Genomic DNA, 22,148 nt, shown 5'->3' with positions numbered 1-22,148 from the left:
TCAAGGTTCTAAAAACAGGTAGGTTAAGATGTCTCTTAAGTCATAAACCTAAAATTTATTCTAGAAAAAGGGTGGTCAAATAACTGTCTCAGCAGAAAGGATTATAGTAATGAAAGCCACAGTGCTATAGTTCCTATTCTTCTACAGAGAAAAGAAGCTATAGGCATAAGCAGGACCTAGAAACGGTTGATGATCAGGTAAACAGGTGACAAGAAAAACAATCAGACTTCTATTGCCAATATTGGTTACCCTATTCCAAAACATTTGGTCGATTAGTTTGCTGGGGATTTTTGTGTTTGTTTTGGGTTGGGAGAATGATGGAACTTGGATCTGACAGAGAGCCATTCAGATTTCTTGCAGTTTTTGATTCCCTTAAAACTGGTTCTCACTGGCAAATCAAGACAGTTGAATTAGATAAACTTCTTACTTTAAAATTCTACAGTTTAAAAGAGATACCTGTTTTTAATCTACATCCTAAAACTAGAACAGAGTTAAATGTAGACCTGCTTTTTCTGATTTGCAATTCACTCTATTTCAAAAAGAAGAAACAAAGGATAATGTATACTCATCTGTGAAGTTTTTAAAAGTTAACCATTTGTCTAATGGAAAAACATTATGTTTTTAAGAAAAATTAAACACATTATATTTTGGAAGAAATACAGCATTAAGGCTTAAGAGCTAATTAAGGATATAAACTGCAGTTGCTTGCTTCTGAATAACATTCAATTTAAAAGCAAACATTAATTCCAAGAGAAAAGACACAGCATTAACCAGAAATAGTTGTTAAAGGAAGAAGTTACAAGTCATTTTGACTAGTTTTAAGTGTACAAACTATGGAATTAGCCCTTAAATTAGAAGTCTTCATAATTTAGAAACTAGTTTCCTGGAATAGGAAGCAAAAGAGACTCATTGTACACAGAACTCTCTAATTTAGGTATTGTAGCCATTATACATATATATTCCTTTGAACAAATGCTCTGGGATGAATGAATGAATGAATGACCATAATAGCCAGATCTAAGTCTGATCCAGAAACCCTATGAAACATAAGATGTTCAAACAATAAATTCTTAAAACTATGCAAATAAAATTAATGTAATCTTTTCCTTTAATTTAAATTCCTTTTAATTCCCAGAGCCATGGGAAATTTCTTGTAAAACCATTCCATGTCTTAGTTTCATTAAGTAATTCAGTGCCCAAAAAAATTAATAAAAAAATATCCTACAATCTAAGCTCAGCCTCCTCAGAAAAACATAAGTTAAAAGTCTACCGGAATCCTTGCTCTTTTACGGCAAATGCTGGTGTTTCCAAGGGGAAGATTTCAGACTGCACAAACAGTTCCCTCACTCTCCGGTCTATGACTTTCCCATACTGAGCACCCGCATCCAGAATGACAACAGCTCCTTCATAGTGGTGGTGGCCATCCTTAAGGTCTCCTCCGGCATTCTCCAGCTGCAAATATTAACACAAATGTCTTAATTATGAGAATTATGAAAATTAGAGCTACTTTTAAAAACTGTGGTCACTGTCAGCTCCAAAAACACACAGAAACTGTTAACTTAGGATTTTGAGTTGCCAATTCAAACACTTCTTAAGATTTTTATACATATCCATACACAGGCATAAATATAAGTTACCATCTACTGACGACATGATATAGTCACTTTATGTTTAATGCATCTTATACACATTATCCAATACTAGGGTAAGCATACAGTCCAGCTGTGCCAAAATAAAGTACTGGTTTATGCCATGCCTGTTATACTGGCATTATTATTAATAGTGCCTCCTTCGAACCTCAAAAGCATCCCAGTTTGGGTAATAAATTATATGATCACCCAATCTAACTGTCACAGCATTCCTATGAGGGACATACTGATGAGGAACTGAAAGTTTCCTCCCAGAGTATATAAGCATACCCAAATTCACTTTATTAGGATTTTTTGTATTACCTGAGGAAAAAATATATATGCATCTGACCCATAACACTAAAAGTTTTTAAATGTTTTTTAATCCTATCTCTGACAAGTCTACATTGAAAACACTCTTCTGGAGAGCAATTTGGCAAAACATAAAATTTTAACCATATGTGCTGAAATATTTATCTGGAGTGTGCTAAAATATTTACCTGGAACTGGCTTCAAAATAATGCAAGGGCAGGTGGGTATGGATGAAACAAGATTGACTATAGGTCAACCACTGAAACCACTGAAGTTGGGTGATACATATATTGTGTTCACTTTAGTCTCGATTCTGTTTTTGTTTATTTTACATAAGAAAAAGCTTTAAAATGTGTATGTACCCTGTAAATCCACTTGGAGGAAGCATATACAATATGATCCCATTTTAAAACATTTTGTGTAAAAGTGCAATGTATGTACATGTATGAAAAAGAATGTATAGACAGATATACACCAAAATATTAACAGAGGCAGTATCTGAGTACTAATGGAATTATAGTAGGTGATTTAAAATTTTTCTTTATGCTCTTCAGTATGTTCAAATATTTACAATACACATATTTTTGTAGTTTTTCCCCCTCCAGTTGTAAAATTTGCACACTAAAAAAAATCTTAAGCCAGCCCCTTAGGCATCTGTGTAACACTTTCATCCCTCTTCCCTCTCCATTTAAATGAATAAATACATGCAGACTGTGACTTCCCAGGTGGTCCAGAGGTTAAGACTCCACGCTCCCAATGCAGGGGGCCCAGGTTCCATCCCTGGTCAGGGAACTAGATACCGCCTACCACAACTAAAAGCCTGCATGCCGCAAACAAAATATCCCACGTGCTGCAACTAAAGATTCCTCACACCACAACAAAAATCCCATGTGCCACAACTAAAACCTGGCGTAGCCAAATAAATAAATACATAAATATTTTTTTAAAAAGTAAATAAAAAGAAATGCAGACTTCACAACACCACTAACACTTCTTCACTGCAGTAATGAAAAAGCAACAATCACAGGCATCTACAGAGGAGGATTTGTGAGAGGAACTCAACCATAGGCCAGAAAGAATTCCTCAGATCACAAAATGAAGGTTTTAATCATAAGAATATCAAGCAATGTAGAATAATCAGATCACAGAAAACAGAAGTTTATAGAATATATTAATGCAAGAAATGCTAAAACTTTCTCCTTTCAGACCTTTACCCTTAGTCTTAGTATACGTATATACATACACATTCCCCTTTAAGGAATTTATCTAAAAGTATTTTAATTTATTTTTTGTAAAGAATAAAGTACTTTTTAAAGACCACTATGTTATTGTGTAAATGTCTCAGATTTAGGTCCATTATCACCTTCAAAATTTTCACCAAATCCAAGTACAACCTGTTTTCTCATATTACAGGCAGAGTTCTCACTTTGCATGATTCTGATACGCAAGAATTTCATGCCATGCTTTATACCAGGGTTTAGTTAACTACAAACAGTCCCCAATATCATGGCTCCAATTTCAGTTAACATACATTAACATATAATAATTACATAAAGTTGCTCGTCAATTCACAAATCATCACATAAATAAGATGAACATCATGATCAATAGCCAATCATGTCCCTTCTCTCAAAGTCTACTGGTGATTAGTCACTGCACAACAAACAGCCGAGAGTGCAATTGTGCTGCCTTCTTGTTGCCCAGTGATAAATCCACATGCCATCTTACACATATGGATAATCAACGAAGATGAAAGTGCACCAAAGAAATTAAAACTGATATGCTGGAAGTGAATTTCGAATCCAATGTAAATGGAATTATGGAAGAAATAGCTGGCTGTGGCAAGGTTGACACTGCTGCAGTATAAGCCCCTCTAGATGTGCAGTCAGAGGAACTTAGTGAAGGCAACTTATCAACATCAATGAGTGGTTGTGATAAAACGGATAACAATGTCCCAGAGGAAGTCACTCTGAGAAAATACTTCAAATTAAAGAAACTCTTGGAGATATTTCATGACATTCAAAGTGCAAAGGATAAAATGTTGAAAGCCATCAAAGCATAGAAAAGATGTGAAGGGAAGCACTGTGTAAAAAACTTATCAAGAGTAGCTTAAAAAGAAATAGGGCTTCCCTGGTGGCGCAGTGGTTGGGAGTCCGCCTGCCAATGCAGGGGACGCAGGTTCGTGCCCCAGTCCGGGAAGATCCCACATGCCACGGAGCGGCTAGGCCTGTGAGCCATGGCCGCTGAGCCTGCGAGTCCGGAGCCTGTGCTCCGCATCGGGAGAGGCCACAACAGTGAGAGGCCCGTGTACCGCAAAAAAAAAAAATTAAATTAAAAAAATAAAAAGAAATAAAGCACAATTCTCAATGTTTCTAAAGTTTTAAGTGATACTAAATAGTAGTTTCACTACTTCCCTATTCTTTATAATTAACAGTAAGAATATTTCAACAAAAAATTTTAAAACGTCACAACACCATCATAATTTTCCCATTGATTATATGATTGCTTTGCATGGTTTCAGCTTGCAAGTCCATTTTTACGATCATTTTACTATCACACAGTGAGGACTGTCTATTTCTTTAAATCAACCATTTTTTTCTTAAATAAATTAGTTTTAAAAGAAAATTTTATAGTTTTCTTAGCACGTTTTAAAGCTGTTCAATCAAATGACATCAGAGATCACTGAGGAAACACTGAATCCTTGCCTCACTTCTTTCTACCTCAGCTATCAACTTGCCTATCCAGCAAAAGCTTCAACAACTCAGGGAAAAGCAAAAAGGTCACCAGTAATAAAAGCAAAAGTTCCATTCCCTGAAAACCTTAAATCTATTTACTCTTACTTCACACAGAGTTGTAAAGTCTGATCATTAGGCTTCCAAACCCTCAAGGGATTAGAAAGAGCACCCTAAAGAGAAAAATAGCTCATTAGTCACACCATTAGTTGAGACAAATGAAATTCAACATCACAAGACAGAAAAACCTATTATATCTATTTATAAAATTGATTTAAAACTAAAGACGAAGGCTATCCCTCTCAGGTGACCTGAAGTCATCATAATAAAGTAAGTAATGTTCATATCTTTTATGATAGCAAGAATGTTAAGTAAAAACTAAACCATATTCAGCACCCTATTTAAGAATAAAGCAAAAGAATCTTGCAGATACTATAAATATGGAAATGGCATCATTTTTGGATCCTCCTGAATCTCCTCATATCACTGACCACCGGATATCAAAACCAGAACCCAAGACATATATCATATGTCATAACTAAATGATAAGTTATTCCTCCAAGAACCCCAAAATACAAGCTGGTGGGAATGAACTACCAGAGCCACAATCCCTGTGTTACAGCATCTGTGTGGGAAGCAACCAGGAATCATTAAAGAAAACCAGAGAATTCCACAATGGCCAACAGGTAGGAGCTAAAAGGCACAGGGGCCAATTTAAGAACAGCAGCTGCACTGGGACGAGGTGTGGCCACTCCAATGGAGCAGAGGCAGCAAGAGAACCTAAGGGTTTAATTCCCCTAAACCTTTGAAACTGACAGGCCAGGACTCCCTTCTGGGTCAGGGCTCACAATAAGGAGCAACTGCTGGGATGAGAATCAAAATTAATAGGATAAGCCTGAACCAAGATGGCGGAGTAGAAGGACACGCTCGCTCTCACTCCCTCTTGTGAGAACACCAGAATCACAATAGGCTGCTGGACAATCATTGACAGGAAGACACTGGAACTCACCAAAAAAGATATCCCACATCCAAAGACAAAGGGGAAGCCACAATGAGACAGTAGAGGGGCACAATCACAGCAAAATCAAATCCCATAACTGCTGGGTGGGTGACTCACAGACTGGAGAACACTTATAGCACAGAAGTCCACACACTGGAATGAAGGTTCTGAGCCCCACGTCAGTCTTCTCAACCTGGTGGTCCAGCAACGGGAGGAGGAATTCCTAGAGAATCAGACGTTGAAGCCTAGTGGGATTTGATTGCAGGACTTTGACAGGACTCGGGGAAACAGAGATTCCACTCCTGGAGGGCACACACAAAGTAGTGTGCGCATCGGGACACAGGGGAAGGAGCAGTGACCCCATAGGAGACTGAACCAGACCTAACTGCTAGTGTTGGACGGTCTCCTGCAGAGGTGAGGGGTGGCTGTGGCTCACCATGGGGACAAGGATACTGGCAGCAGAAGTTCTGGAAAGTACTCCTTGGCATGAGCCCTCCCAGAGGCTGCCATTAGCCCCACCAAAGAGCCCAGGTAGGCTCCACTGTCGGGTTGCCTCAGGCCAAACAACCAACAGGGAGGGAACCCAGCCCTACCCATCAGCAGTCAAACGGATTATAGTTTTACTGAGCTCTGCCCACCAGAGCAACAGTCAGCTCTACCCACCACCAGTCCCTCCCAACAGGAAACCTGAACAAGCCTCTTAGATAGCCTCATCCACCAGAGGGCAGACAGGAGAAGCAAGAAAAAAAACAATCCTGCAGCCTGTGGAAGGAAAACCACATTCATAGAAAGATAGACAAGATGAAAAGGCAGAGGATTACGTACCAGGTGAAGGAACAAGATAAAAACCCAGAAAAACAACTAAATGAAGTGGAGATAGGCAACCTTCCAGAAAAGGAATTCAAAATAATGATAGTGAAGATGATACAGGACCTCGGAAAAAGAATGGAGGCAAAGACCGAGAGGATGCAAGAAATGTTTAACAAAGACCTAGAAGAATTAAAGAACAAACAGACAGAGATGAACAATACAATAACTGAAATGAAAACTACACTAAAAGGAATCAATAGCAGAATAACTGAGGCAGAAGAACAGATAAGTGACCTGGAAGACAGAATGGTGGAATTCACTGCTGCAGAACAAAGAAAAAAGAATGAAAAGAAATGAAGACAGCCTAAGAGACCTCTGGGATAACATTAAATGCAACAACATTTGCGTAATAGGGGCCCCAGAAGGAGAAGACAGAGAGAAAGGACCCGTGAAAACATTTGAAGAGATTGTAGTTGAAAACTCCCCTAACATAAGAAAAGAAATAGCCACCCAAGTCCAGGAAGCACAGCAAGTCCCAGGCAGGATAAACCCAAGGAGAAACATGCTGAGACACATAGTAATCAAATTGGCAAAAATTAAAGACAAAGAATAATTATTGAAAGCAGCAATAATTGCTGCTTTTCAATTATTGAAAAACGAAAAATAACATACAAGGGAACTCCCATAATGTTAACAGCTAATTTCTCAGCAGAAACTCTACAAGCCAGAAGGGAGCGGCATGATATACTTAAAGTGATGAAAGGGAAGAACCTACAACCAAGATTACTCTACCCAGTAAGGATCTCATTCAGATTCGATGGAGAAATCAAAAGCTTTACAGAAAAGCAAAAGTTAAGAGAATTCAGCACCACCAAACCAGCTCTACAACAAATGCTAAAGGAACTTCTCTAAGTGGGAAACACAAGAGAAAAAAAGGACCTACAACAACAAACCCAAAACGATTTAAGAAAATGGTCATAGGAACATATGTATCGAAAATGACCTTAAATGTGAATGGATTAAGTGCTCCAACCAAAAGACACAGGCTTGCTGAATGGATACAAAAACAAGATCCATATATATGCTGTCTACAAGAGACCCTCTTCAGACTTGGGACACATACAGACTGAAAGTGATGGAATGGAAAAAGATATTCCATGCAAATGGAAATCAAAAGAAAGCTGGAGTAGCAACACTCATATCAGATAAAATAGACTTTAAAATAAAGAATGTTACAAGAAACAAGGAAAGACACTACATAATGATCAAGGGATCAATATAACAGAAGATATAACAATTATAAATATATATGCACCCAAAATAGGAGCACAATACATAAGGCAACTGCTAAGAGCTGAAAAAGAGGAAATCGACGGTAATACAATAATAGTGGGGGACTTTAACACCTCACCTACACCAATGGACAGATCATCCAAACAGAAAATTAATAAGGAAACCCAAGCTTTAAATGACACACTAAACCAGATAGATTTAATTAATATTTATAAGACATTCCATCCAAAAACAGCAGATTACACTTTCTTCTCAAGTGCACACAGAACATTCTCCAGGATAGATCACAGCTTGGGTCACAAATCAAGCCTCAGCAAATTTAAGAAAATTGAAAAAATATCAAGCATCTTTTCTAACCACAACGCTATGAGATTAGAAATGAATTACAGGGGAAAAAACATAAACAACACAAACACATGGAGACTAAACACTACATTACCAAATAACCAAGAGATCACTGAAGAAATTAAAGAGGAAATCAAAAAATACCTGAGACAAGTGACAATGAAAACATGACAATACAAAACCTATGGGATACAGCAAATGCAGTTCTAAGAGGGAAGTTTATAGCTATACAAGCCTACGTCAAGAAACAAGAAAAATCTCAAATAAACAATCTAACCTTACAGCTAAAGGAACTAGAGAAAGAAGAACAAACAAAACCCCAAGTTAGCAGAAGGAAAGAAATCATAAAGCTCAGGGGAAAAATAAATGAAATAAAAACAAAGAAAACAACAGCAAAGATCACTAAAACTAAAACCTGGTTCTTTGAGAAGTTAAACAAAATTGATAAACCATTAGACAGACTCATCAAGAAAAAGAGGGAGAGGACTCAAATCAATAAAATTAGAAATGAAAAAGGAGAAGTTACAACAGCCACCGCAGAAATACAAAGCATCCTAAGAGACTACTACAAACAACTCTATGCCAATAAAATGGACAACCTGGAAGAAATGGACAAATTCTTAGAAAAGTATAACCTTCCAAGACTGAACCAGCAAGAAATAGAAAATATGAACAGACCAATCACAAGTAATGAAATTGAAATTGTGATTAAAAATCTTCCAACAGGGGCTTCCCTGATGGCACAGTGGTTGAGAGTCCGCCTGCTGATGCAGGGGACACGGGTTCGTGCCCCGGTCCGGGAAGATCCCACATGCTGCGGAGCAGCTGGGCCTGTGAGCCATGGCCGTTGAGCCTGTGCGTCCGGAGCCTGTGCTCCGCAACGAGAGAGGCCACAACAGTGAGAGGCCCACATACCGCAAAAAAAAAGAACAAAAAAATCTTCCAACAAACAAAAGTCCAGGACCAGATGGCATCACAGGTGAATTCTATCAAACATTTAGAGAAGAGCTAACACACATCCTCCTCAAACTCTTCCAAAAAACTGCGGAGGAATGAACACTCCCAAACTCATTCTATGAGGCCACCATCACCCTGATACCAAAATGAGACAAAGATACTACAAAAAAAGAAAATTACAGACCAGTATCACTGATGAATATACATGCAAAAATCCTCAACAAAATACTAGCAGACAGAATCCAACAACACATTAAAAGGATCATACACCATGATCAACTGGGATTTATCCCAGGGAAGCAAAGATTCTTCAATATACACAGATCAATGTGATACCCCATATTAACAAATTGAAGAAGAAAAACCACATGATCACCTCAATAGATGCAGTAAAAGCTTCTGACAGAATTCAACACCCATTTATGATAAAAACTCTCCAGAAAGTAGGCATAGAGGGAACCTACCTCAACATAATAAAGGCCAAATATGACAAACCCACAGCAAACATCATTCTCATCGGTGAAAAACTGAAAGCATTTCCACTAAGATCAGGAACAAGACAAGGATGTCCACTCTCACTGCTATTATTCAACATAGTTTTGGAAGTCCCAGACACGGCAATCATAGAAGAAAAAGAAATAAAAGGAATACAAATTGGAAAAGAAGAAGTAAAACTGTCACTGTTTGCAGACGACATGATACTATACATAGAGAATCCTAAAGATGCCACCAGAAAATGACTAGAGCTAATCAATGAATTTGGTAAAGTTGCAGGGTACAAAATTAATGCACAGAAATCTCTTGCATTCCTATACACTAAAGATGAAAAATCTGAAAGAGAAATGAAGGAAACACTCCCATTTACCACTGTAACAAAAAGAATAAAATACCTAGGAATAAAACTACCTAGCGAGACAAAAGACCTGTATGCAGAAAGCTGTAAGACACTGATGAAAGAAATTAAAGATGATATCAACAGATGGAGAGATATACCATGTTCTTGGATTGGAAGAATCAATATTGTGAAAATGACTATACTACCCAAAGCAATCTACAGATTCAATGCAATCCCTATCAAATTACCAATGGCATTTTTTTATGGAACTAGAACAAAAAAATCTTAAAATTTGTATGGAGACACAAAAGACCCCGAATAGCCAAAGCAGTCTTGAGGGAAAAAAACAGAGCTGGAGGAATCAGACTCTCTGACTTCAGACTATACTATAAAGCTACAGTAATCAAGACAATATGGTACTGGCACAAAAACAGAAACATAGATCAATGGAACAAGATACAAAGCCCAGAGGTAAACCCACACACCTATGGTCAACTAATCTATGACAAAGGAGGCAAGAATATACAATGTAGAAAAGACAGTCTCTTCAATAAGTGGTGCTGGGAAAACAGGACAGCTACATGTAAAAGAATGAAATTAGAACACTCCCTAACACCATACACAAAAATAAACTCAAAATGGATTAGAGACCTAATCCATTTGGTAAGACCAGACACTATAAAACTCTTAGAGGAAAACATAGAAAGAACACTCTGTGACATAAATCACAGCAAGATCTTTTTTGATCCACCTCCTAGAGTAATGGAAATAAAAACAAAAATAAACAAATGGGACCTAATGAAACTTAAAAGCTTTAGCACAGCAAAGGAAACCATAAACAATACCAAAAGGCAACCCTCAGAATGGGAGAAAATATTTGCAAATGAATCAACGGACAAAGGATTTACCTCCAAAATATATAAACAGCTCATGCAGCTCAATATGAAAAAAAAAAACAACCCAATCCAAAAATGGGCAGAAGACCTAAACAGACATTTCTCCAAAGAAGACGCGCAGATGGCCAAGAAGCACATGAAAAGCTGCTCAACATCACTAATTATTAGAGAAATGCAAATCAAAACAACAATGAGGTATCACCTCACACCAGTTAGAATGGGCTTCATCTGAAAATCTACAAACAACAAATGCTGGAGAGGGTGTAGAGAAAAGGGATCCCTCTTGCACTGTTGGTGGGAATGTAAACTGATACAGCCACTATGGAGAACAGTATGGAGGGTCCTTAAAAAACTAAAAATAGAATTACCATACGATCCAGCAATCCCATTACTGGGCATATACACAGAGAAAACCATAATTCAAAAAGACACATGTACCCCAATGTTCATTGCAGCACTATTTACAATAGCCAGGTCAAGGAAGCAACCTAAATGCCCATAGACAGATGAATGGATAAAGAAGATATGGTACATATATATGATGGAATATTACTCAGACATAAAAAGGATTGAAATTGGGTCATTTGTTGAGACGTGGATGGATCTAGAGACTGTCATACAGAGTGAAGTAAGTCAGAAAGAGAAAAACAAACATTGTATATTAACACATATATGTAGAACCTAGAAAAATGGTACAGATGAACTGGTTTGCAGGGCAGAAACTGAGACACAGATGTAGAGAACAAATGTATGGACACCAAGGGGGAAAAGCCGTGGGGGGGTTATGGGTGGGGGTGTGATGAATTAGGCGATTGGGATTGACATGTATACACCGATGTGTATAAAACTGATGACTAATAAGAACCTGCTGTTTAAAAAAATAAATAAAATAAAATTCAAAAAAAAATAAGATAAGGAAAACAGAAGGGCCAGACTAAAGTGTGGGGAGGAATCAGTGCCAGGAATGCTCAGAAAACAAACTGCCATGATTTTAACAGAAGAGGGAGCTCTATCAATTTGTAGAAAGTATCTGAAAATTTAGAAGGTATTCTAAAAATGCAAGAAATACTAGGAATTCCCTGGAGGTCCAGTGGTTAGGACTCCATGTTTCCACTGCAGGGGGCACGGGTTCCATCCCTAGTCCCATAACTAAGATCCGTGTGGGGAGCCAAAAGAAAAGAAAAGAAAAAAAAAAAAAATGCAAGAAATACACCTAATACTAACAGAACATTGTTAATCAACTATACTCCAATATAAAATAAAAATTTTTAAAAAGTAAAATGCAAGAAATTAAGTTTGCATGGAAGAGAATCAATAAGCATAGAAGTTAAATTCCATACAAAGTTACTAAAAGTAAAAAAGGAAATAAGGAATAGAATAATATCTCTAAAGCAAGCAAGACAGAAAGACAAACTCAAACAACAGATGAAAGCTGGAATGTGCTATTTCTAAATAAGCGAAAAGGTATTAAAATTCTGCAAGGCATGAAAGAATATGAATCAAAATTAGACTATAAACCCAGAACGACCAATCCCAAGACATACTCTCAACAATATTATTTGGCTTTAAAGAAAAAAACCCTTTGAATATATTGGTTAAAAACTTATAACTCACTCAACTACACATTTGTTGCGTGTAGTTTTCTTTACATGTGTCTTATTTTACAATAAATATTTTTTAAATAAAGCAAAAGAAGGGAACTAAGAGTCTGTACCTTTTATTTCAGGTGTCTTACATATTTTCTTATTCATAATGTATTTGTTTTACAGATGAAGAAAATGCCAGTTGCCTGGGGATAGGACTAAAATGTAAGTCTTTTCAAACCCCAAAATAATTAGCACTGCAGAAGGAAAGTGGTTAAATATGCATTATATTTCTGGAAGACTACCTTCAAAGTTATTTTACTTTTTAATATTTTGGTACTTAAAAGGGGTAAGCTTTATTACTTTAAAAAGTTTCCATCATGAGTGAAATAATGTTCTGTTGATGTCTCCAAGAAAATAACTATTATACTATATAAACGATTTTTGAAATTGAATTTCATCAATACCAAACTTATTCGTGTAATTGCCTTTAAAATCCCTTTTGGGGCTTCCCTGGTGGCGCAGTGGTTGAGAGTACGCCTGCCGGTGCAGGGGGCATGGGTTCGTGCCCTGGTCTGGGAGGGTCCCACATGCCGCGGAGCAGCTGGGCCCATGAGCCATGGCCGCTGAGCCTGCGCTCGGCAACCGGGAGAGGCCATGGCAGTGAGAGGCCCGCGTACCGCAAAAAAAAAAAAAAAAAAAAAAAAAAAAAAAGCCCTTTCAAATTAGGAGCCTTCAATTGTTGAAATAAAATTAAAAGTTTTCGGGTTAAGAAAGATTTAAAAAATACCCACCCACACCCATTTTAGTGATCTGAGATTCTCAACTACTCAGAATAATCCTTTCATTACCAAAAAACAACTGGAAATTTGACTTTTATCTATCTAATCTCACCACATCTATAACTAAAAAAATAGTACAGTTTCTTCACAACATTATCCAACATCTCGGGTACTTTAGATGAATCAACCTCACCAAAGATTTTTCATAAGAGCCCATCACCTCACATACAATGCTGAATAAAGTTTGAGCCTACAACTAAAGGATTAAAACAAAGAGACTATAGCTCCTGACCTTACCATATGCTTGTTATACCCTCTTTTATTTTGAAAAATTTTGAACCTACAAAAAGTTGAAAGTATGGTACAATGAACAGCATTCTCCAACTAAATTTAACAATTAGTAACATTTTGCCACATTTGGTTTATTTCTACCTATATATATACTTTTTCCCCTGAACAACTGGAAAGTAAATTGTAGATTTTTCACTCCCCAAACATCTTTTCATCATGGACCTCCTACAAACTGGAACATTCCCCTGCATAACTACAATACCTTTTTCACACCCAAGAAATTTAACACTGTTAGTATCTATACACAAATTTTCCCAAATGTCACAAATACCTTTATGGCATTTTTTTTCCTTTAATTCCAGAACCCTATCGAAGACCACACATTTTGCACACACATTAATCTAGAACTATTCACCTCTTCACATTTTTATGGTCTTTCATGACACTGACATTTTTAAAAGTTCAGAGTAGCTTTTTGTAGAATGACCCACAACCAGGATGGGTTTCCTTTCTCATGATTAGACTCTAGATAAACATTTCTTTTTGGCAACAATTTTACATTGGTGATGATTTTACACTGCCTTCTCCTGATGTCATACAATGGCAAGGACACAATGTCACTTTGTTCCACTACTGGTAATACTGACTTTGATCACTTGGTTAACATGACTGTGTGCTTGAAAGAAAAAAAAAATCTGATTCAAGTCCTACCCCTGCTTAAAACCCTATAGTGACTTTCCCTTAGAATAAAGTTCAATAAAGTCCAAAATACTTTCCAAGTCCTATGAGGCTTTGTCTACTCTTTAGCCTAAACTACTCTTTTAAACTCTCCACAGTCCCACAGAGTAGTATGCTGTCCTCTCTGAACATGTCAACTGAAAGAAATCAAACATCTCTGAAATCATGCTATATCTTAAATTTTCCATTAGCCCAATGACAAAGCTGTCACTGCCATGGTCATAGTTATGTACAATTTGACGTAAAATCCTTTAAGGGAAAGTGATTCCCAGAATCTCTCAGAACGGAATCTCTCAGGAAATCTCCCTTAGAGGAGAAAGATGCCCCAAGAGTTCAGGGAAAGAAATACAGGTGAGCATGGCTGAAAGTCATCTAGCCATGCTGGAGCTTTATGTATCTCACCAAGTACGCCATTTCTCTATGCATTCTATGAACAGTAAGAATGAGTAAGATCCCTGGAAAGTGTAGTGGCTCCTTATTCGTAGTGGTATGCCTGGACAAGTGCAACCCCGTAACACTTCAGTCAGCAAAACATTTAAAAAACATTTGAAGGGCTTCCCTGGTGGCGCAGTGGTTAAGAATCCACCTGCCAATGGAGGGGACACAGGTTCGATCCCTGGTCCAGGAAGGTCCCACATGCCGCGGAACAACTAAGCCCTTGTGCCACAACTACTGAGCCTGTGTGCTGCAACTACTGAATCCCGTGTGCCTAGGTGGGCCTAGGTGCTCTGCAACAAGAGAAGCCACCGCAATGAGAAGCCCATGCACCTCAACGAAGAGTAGCCCCCACTCACCTCAACTAGAGAAAGCCACGCGCAGCAACGAAGACCCAACGCAGCCAAAAATAAATAAATTATTTAAAAAAATAAAAATAAAAACCATTTGAAGAAGGACTGAGTTCTGGTTATTACCTGAAAAACTTACATTGACATCTTCTGGTAAGAACAAAGGAGTGCTAGCGTCAAAAATTCCAGAATGAATTCTCAGTGGCCTGGAAAAAAATCCCAGAAGTAACTGAGTACTCACAAGGAATAATGAATCATCAAAATTCTTGATGAGAATTTTGAGATCTGTGGAAAAACAGGACCTGGACAACTCAAGTCAAAAAGTAATTCAGGGGCTTCCCTGGTGGTACAGTGGTTGAGAGTCCGCCTGCCGATGCAGGGGACACGGGTTCGTGCCCCGGTCCGGGAAGATCCCACATGCCGCGGAGCGGCTGGGCCCGTGAGCCATGGCCACTGAGCCTGCGCGCCCGGAGCCTATGCTCCGCAACGGGAGAGGCCACAGCAGTGAGAAGCCCGCGTACCGCAAAAAAAAAAAAAAAAAAAAAAAGTAATTCAGAAGAGTCAGGCTAAACATGAAGAAAGTTTAGAAATACTAAAACTAATTTATTTCATATAAATAGATATATAGATATGTTTTATCTATACCTAAGTAGTATATAAGTTTTAAAAAAGTCTAAGTCTCTGAAATATATATAAAAAATTCTAGGTGCAATTACTGAATACAGGTGACAGTTATATAATTGTTCATTTTACATAATAAATGTACTAAATGCCTTTAGGAAATGATGCCATACATCTGCTTAAGCAGCACTTACTTATCATCGACTATTTCATGTTGCCTAAATTAAGATCACGAAGTTTTGTTCCATTTGTCTTATAATTTCAATACATTTGTAGATACTAAGCATTATAAGCAAAAATTCTGATCACTAAATTCGTCTGCATTCATTTTTCTCTATCTTGTTTAATCTAAGTATGCAACCTATAGACCTCTTCAGTAAATATCTTCAATAAATTACTATTTTTTTAAGTTTTCAGTGTTCAACAGGTTTGGGAAATACAAGTCCCTAGTGACATATAGCATTGTCTTAGCCTTTTACTGCTCCTGGTTTGTTAATGAGTTCATACGTTGAGGAAACACTTTTCCCTAATGAGATTTCAAGCTAGTAGTTATTCAATGTTCCTGCTTTGTTTCTACACGCTATCTGGGATCATGCTACTATGAATTCCATATTGCTTTTAATTTAATTATTTTTTCTCCTTTACTGAACCAATTTGTAGTAGTTCTGATTACAACTTCATCTTCTTTTGAATAAACAAATATGTCTCTTGATTCTTCAAAGTCATTCCAAATCTTCTTCTCCCCTTATGTGTAAGGGTGCCAACAGCTCCTTTCAAGTTCAAGTGGGCACTATTCCTGACCATAATGAACAGTCTGTACTATCTAAATCAATGAATTAAAAAGCGGTTTAGCTTGGATTCAGATACTACTACTAGCACCCACTTAAAGACAGCCAGACCCCATGTACACAAACTCTAACCGTGGAAATGGTTGAGGAATTTCAACTTCTCAGGTAAATTAAATATAGTTCTAATGCTAAATATAGTTCTAATGGGTTTTATTGATACATATGATCACTGGGTAAGAAAATAAACACACAACTGTTTATTACCTTTATTTTCCAACTTCAGGGGAAATAAAAATTTATTCCAGTGTTACAATTTCTAATTCCAATTTTTAAACCTTTTGAAATCAATTATATATTTTCCCTTGGATTTCAATGACTCTAAAAGAGTCTTTCCAGAAAGTTATAGCAATGTTATTTGGCTGACAAACTATACTTACGTAGCCAGTTTTAAATTAAATAATTAAGAAAACTTGGCACCGTTGGCTAAAATCAAAGTACACTATTCTTTACCTCATGATTTTTCAATCCTTAAAAGTTTTATTATAGCTACTTTTCCCATTTGATGATGAGCATTAGCCAACGGAGGATCAAGGTTATCTCTAGATAAATCTAACCCACTCTTAATTAGCTCAAACCATCCTACTTCTAAAAGTTGGCAATGTACATACACACACACACACACACACACACACACAGAAACAACATTCAGTAACAACTGTTGTCATACCATTAAAATATTAGAAGGAAAAGTTTTGAACCATGTCCATGCTTATCTGTTTAGTTATACTCCTCACAGATTTTTTCTTTATATTGACCTTTAGTTTTCCTGACTGACTCTGCATTCCAACTGTGACTGAGATCTACTACTTTAACAAAAAATACTTCTTTAGATGGTGATTCAAGTGTGTGTTGCCTGTTCACATGAACAAGAACCAAAGGTTCTTTGCAAAGAGACAAAGAAATAGAAAGAATATTATAGATTTATATACCTAAACAGCCTCTCTTCAGTTCATCTCCCCATACTATCAGTATACTAAAGATTACCTTAGATGATACTTTTCATGCAGAGATGAAAGATAATCAAAGGGCTTTCTCTTCCTAAATATACTGAGTTTGTGAACAGACTCAATTTTACCTTTAATTACTTTTCCTAAAATACTTTTAAGAAGTAATTTTAGCTTAGGTCTATACATTTTTTCCTAAGAAAAACTTTAAAGTTTAAACATAGAATGTCACAATTTCACAAGTATTTAGCACATGGTCCACTTTTCAAGATGCAACTATTATACTTCATAAACCCAACCTCCTTTCTACATCTTGCCCTTTCTACTGTAACATGTGCCTGAACTACACTTTGTTGAAAATAATAATGAGTTAATAAAACTTGAAAAAATTATGCACAAAATTGGTCAAAGTTAGGGAAGGAATCAAGCATGCATTCTGCCTTTCTAGTATCAACTCTGCCATAAGTAACCACGCAGTAAGTGAAAGAAAGTTCTTTATAAACAGTTCCAGAAAGAATAGAATTAGAATATCATCATTTTGCAATCTCTCATAAAATAATGTATCTAAGGCTACTGTGGTCCACAAAAGGATCAGTGCTGGTATGCAAACTGTTGCCAGTTCATAATAACAAAAGGTACATAAATTTTATATAAGCATTCATAAACTTATATAACAAGTTGACAATAATTTTATTTCCTTGAATCTATAATAAAATTTGTGGCTTTTATTTTCTATGCCTTAGAGTTTTAAGTTTCATTTGTCTAAAAGTTTATTGTATTTTATAAAAATAGCAGTCATGGTAGGACTGGAAATTTTTTTAAAAAACTCGATCTTTATTGCAGATCTGTGAGAAGCACTGAACTAGGTGTTGGCTATTAAAATCATTAAAGACTGATGAGAAATTTGGTAACAGATGAATAAGATGGCAACACCCTGAATCAACTGATCAATCTTAACCTACTAAAATAGAGACAAGACATATGTAACTCTTTTTTTGTAACTGAAGTATAGTTGATTTACAATGTTGTTAATTTCTGCTGTACAGCAAAGTGATTCAGTTATACATATATATACATTCTTTTTTTATATTCTTTTCCATTATGGTTTATCATAGGATACTGAATATAGTTCCCTGTGCCATACAGTAGGACCTTGTTGTTTATCCATTCTACATGTAATAGCTTACATCTGCTAACCCCAACCTCCCACTCATCCCTCCCTCAATCCCCTTCCCCCTTGGCAACCACAAGTCCGTTCTCTATGTCTGTGAGTCTGTTTCTTTTTCGTAGATAGGTTCTTTTGTGTCATATTTTAGATTCCACATATAAATGTTATCATGTGGTATTCCTTCTCTTTCTGATTTACTTCACTTAGTATGACAACCTCTAGTTGCATCCACGTTGCTGCAGATGGCATTATTTTGTTCTTTGTATGGTTGAGTAATATTCCATTGTGTATATATACCACATCTTCTTTATCCATTCATCTGTTGATGGACATTTAGGGTGCTTCCATGTCTTGGTTACTGTAAATAGTGCTGTTATGAACATAGGGGTACATGTATCTTTTCAAATTAGAGTTTTGTCTGGAATATGCCCAGGAGTGGGATTGCTGGATCATATGGTAATTCTATTTTAGTTTTACGAGGAACCTCCATAGTAGCTGCACCAACTTACATTCCCACCAACAGTGCAGGAGGGTTCCCATTTCTCCACACCCTCTCCAGCATTTGTTATTTGTAAACTTTTTAATGATGGCCATTCTGACTGGTGTGAGGTAGTACCTCACTATAGTTTTGATTTGCATTACTCTCATAATTAGCAATGTTAAGCATCTTTTCATGTGCCTGTTGGCCATCTGTATTTCTTCTTTGGAGAAATGTCTATTTAGGTCTTCTGCCCATTTTTCAATTGGGTTGTTTTTTGTTGTTGTTGAGTTGTATGAGCTGTTTGTATATTTTGGAAATTAAGCCCTTGTCAGTTGCATCATTTGCAAATATTTTCTCCCATCCTGTAGGTTGTCTTTTCATCTTGTGTATGGTTTCCTTAGCTGTGCAAAAGCTTGTAAGTTTGACTAGGTCCCATTAGTTTATTTTTGTTTTTATTTCTATTGCCTTGAGACACTGACCTAAGAAAACACTGATACGATTTACAGACATATGTAACTTACTATGAGGCACTAAGTAAGTGTATGTGAAGGAAAACTGACCACATGTTTATAACTACTGAGGTAAGTGACAGAGACATTATACTCTTTGCTCTACTTGTGCATGTTTTTAAATTTTCCATATGTAACAGACTACATTGGCCCTAATTCTTCACTATTCCTTACATCCATGCCTTTTGTCATGCCACTTTGCAGTTTGTCCTATTATAGGCAGAATGTATCACTCTTGACCCTGAGCTCAACCACGAGACCTGCTTTTGCCAATGTAATGAGGGCAGAAGTGACAGTGTGCCAAGCCTTAAGCCATTTTTTTTTTACATCTTTATTGGAGTATAATTGCTTTACAATGGTGTGTTAGTTTCTGCTTTATAACAAAGTGAATCAGTTATACATATACATATGTTCCATATCTCTTCCCTCTTGCATTTCCCTCCCTCCCACCCTCCCTATCCCACCCCTCTAGGTGGTCACAAAGCACCAAGCTATGTTCCTTGTCTCCTGTGCTTCTGCCATCATCATGAAAACACCAAGAGCCTACTTATTGATCCAAGCAAAGGATGAGAGTAGTGAAGCTCAGCCGAGCTCACCCACAAACTCCTGCGCAAGAAGTAAGCATCACTTGTCTTTCTGAAAATGTTTCTAATACCACCTAAAGTGAAATTTTTAAAAAGCTGTCTAACACCAAAGCATCCACAGCAGGTTATGAATCAATAATAAATTATGATTCTGCTTTCCCTGGCCATATATAGCAGAAATATATAAGAATGTAGGGGAGGGCTTCCCTGGTGGCGCAGTGGTTGGGAGTCCGCCTGCCGATGCAGAGGACGCGGGTTTGCGCCCCGGTCCGGGAGGATCCCACATGCTGTGGAGCGGCTGGGCCCGTGAGCCATGGCTGCTGGGCCTGCGCGTCTGGAACCTGTGCTCCGCAACGGGAGAGGCCACAACAGTGAGGGGCCCAGTAACCGCAAAAAAAAAAAAAAAAAAAGAATGTAGGGGAAATTGTACAAAATGGCTACCATTAAGTTTAGTTCTCTACGACCTTGACTTCAAAATATACATTATACTGAATCTTTGGCTTTAGAGATTAAAATATAATGCATACTTACCTCTTTTTTTAAAGGGGGTAACTAATGAAGGAAAGACATCAGGGAAGAGAAACCACTTAGAGGCACTATTAAATAACCTCTGGAGAGCTAGGGCTGGTGAACTCAAGAGGTACCAGACTAGACAGGATAATATGCCTCACAGACAAACCTGTAAAAATTTTCTTATCTAGTACCTGAAAATAGCTTTTCTATGAAAATACTACACCAAATCCAAGGTTGCATTTTGAAAACATTCAACCTTGTTAAATTCAGAATGCTTCAAATCCTATTTATTTTTATCAACTTTATTGCCAAATTATTTTTTAATTTAAAATTCAAATTGCTACTACCAAATAAAGTAGTGGTTCATTTCTACTGGTTTTTATATACCTGTCTAAAAGTAGCCTGTTTGTCCACAAACCACATACTATTTTGATTAAAATACAGCTGAGCAAAATACTTTAAAAATATCCTTAAGGATAAAATATTATAACGCAACTTTTTAAAAGTTTCTTTTACTATACCAAGATTTATCTCTTCCAGGCATCAAGTACCTATTATTACAGCCTATATATTCCAAGCTGTAGGAAGTGGGGAATACCAAAATCTATCAGGGGCTATCTTCTGTTCCAGCAATTTCACTCCTAGGTGTTTATACAGAGAAATGAACACCCACAAAAACTGGAAACACAAAACTGTCCACACAAACACAAAACTGTCCACAAAAACTGGAAACAATCCAAATGGCCATTAATATGTGAATGGCTAAACAAATTCTGGTATATCCATACAGTGGAATATTACATAATAATAAAAATGAACAAACTACTGATACACACAACATTGATAAATCTCAAAAACGTTATAGTGAGTAAAAGAAGCCAAAATCATTGTATGATTCCACTGATATAAAATTCAAAAACAAACAAGACTAATGTATAGATACAGAAATCAAAACAGTGGTTGCTGCTGAAGGAGTGGAGGAACTGATTGCCAAATGGCATGAGGGAACTTTGGGAGGGATGGAAATGTTCTGTATCTTGACTGGGGTAGGGGTTACGTTTTGTCAAAACTCGAATTGTACACTTAAAGATCTGTGCACTTCACTACATGTACATTTTTACCTCTACAAAAACAAGCAAAATAAATCACCTATTTGTGACCTTTTTCAAACTACCATTTCTCTCCACAAACTGAAAGACAACATTACAATAAGCAACTGTTACCCTCAGCCTTCAGGGGCACTGTATGGTCAAGCTCTGCCATGGTGTCAATAACAAGGCCAACACTCACTCAAACGTAAGAGCCACTCCTGTTTCAAAACCAAAAACCTATCAAGTTAAATCCACTTATGTGGATTGATTAATCATCCATTAGAAGTTTATACTTTTATCCCTAAAAATTTTTAGTCTAACCCAAGCTACATCCACTCAAAGTATACCAATTACCTCTAAAAGAGCTATCTTCTTCAGTGTGATGCTCTAAGTCTTGTGCCT

General features: G+C 37.0%; 1 protein-coding gene across 2 annotated transcripts in view; it reads right to left on the bottom strand.

Annotated features, from left to right (window-relative positions):
* The window catches only part of GMPS (guanine monophosphate synthase), a 121,373-nt gene that overhangs the window by 67,886 nt on the left and 31,339 nt on the right, over window positions 1–22,148 (bottom strand). For both annotated transcript variants that reach the window (XM_033414766.2, XM_004284738.4), the window contains one exon: window positions 1,271–1,452. In XM_033414766.2, coding sequence (XP_033270657.1) covers window positions 1,271–1,452 — 182 coding nt within the window. The remainder of the gene's footprint in view (window positions 1–1,270; window positions 1,453–22,148) is intronic.

The sequence above is a fragment of the Orcinus orca genome, chromosome 5 (genome assembly GCF_937001465.1).
Source record: "Orcinus orca chromosome 5, mOrcOrc1.1, whole genome shotgun sequence".
In the NCBI taxonomy this organism is placed as follows: domain Eukaryota; kingdom Metazoa; phylum Chordata; class Mammalia; order Artiodactyla; family Delphinidae; genus Orcinus; species Orcinus orca.
This window is presented reverse-complemented; position numbering and strand designations above follow the sequence as displayed.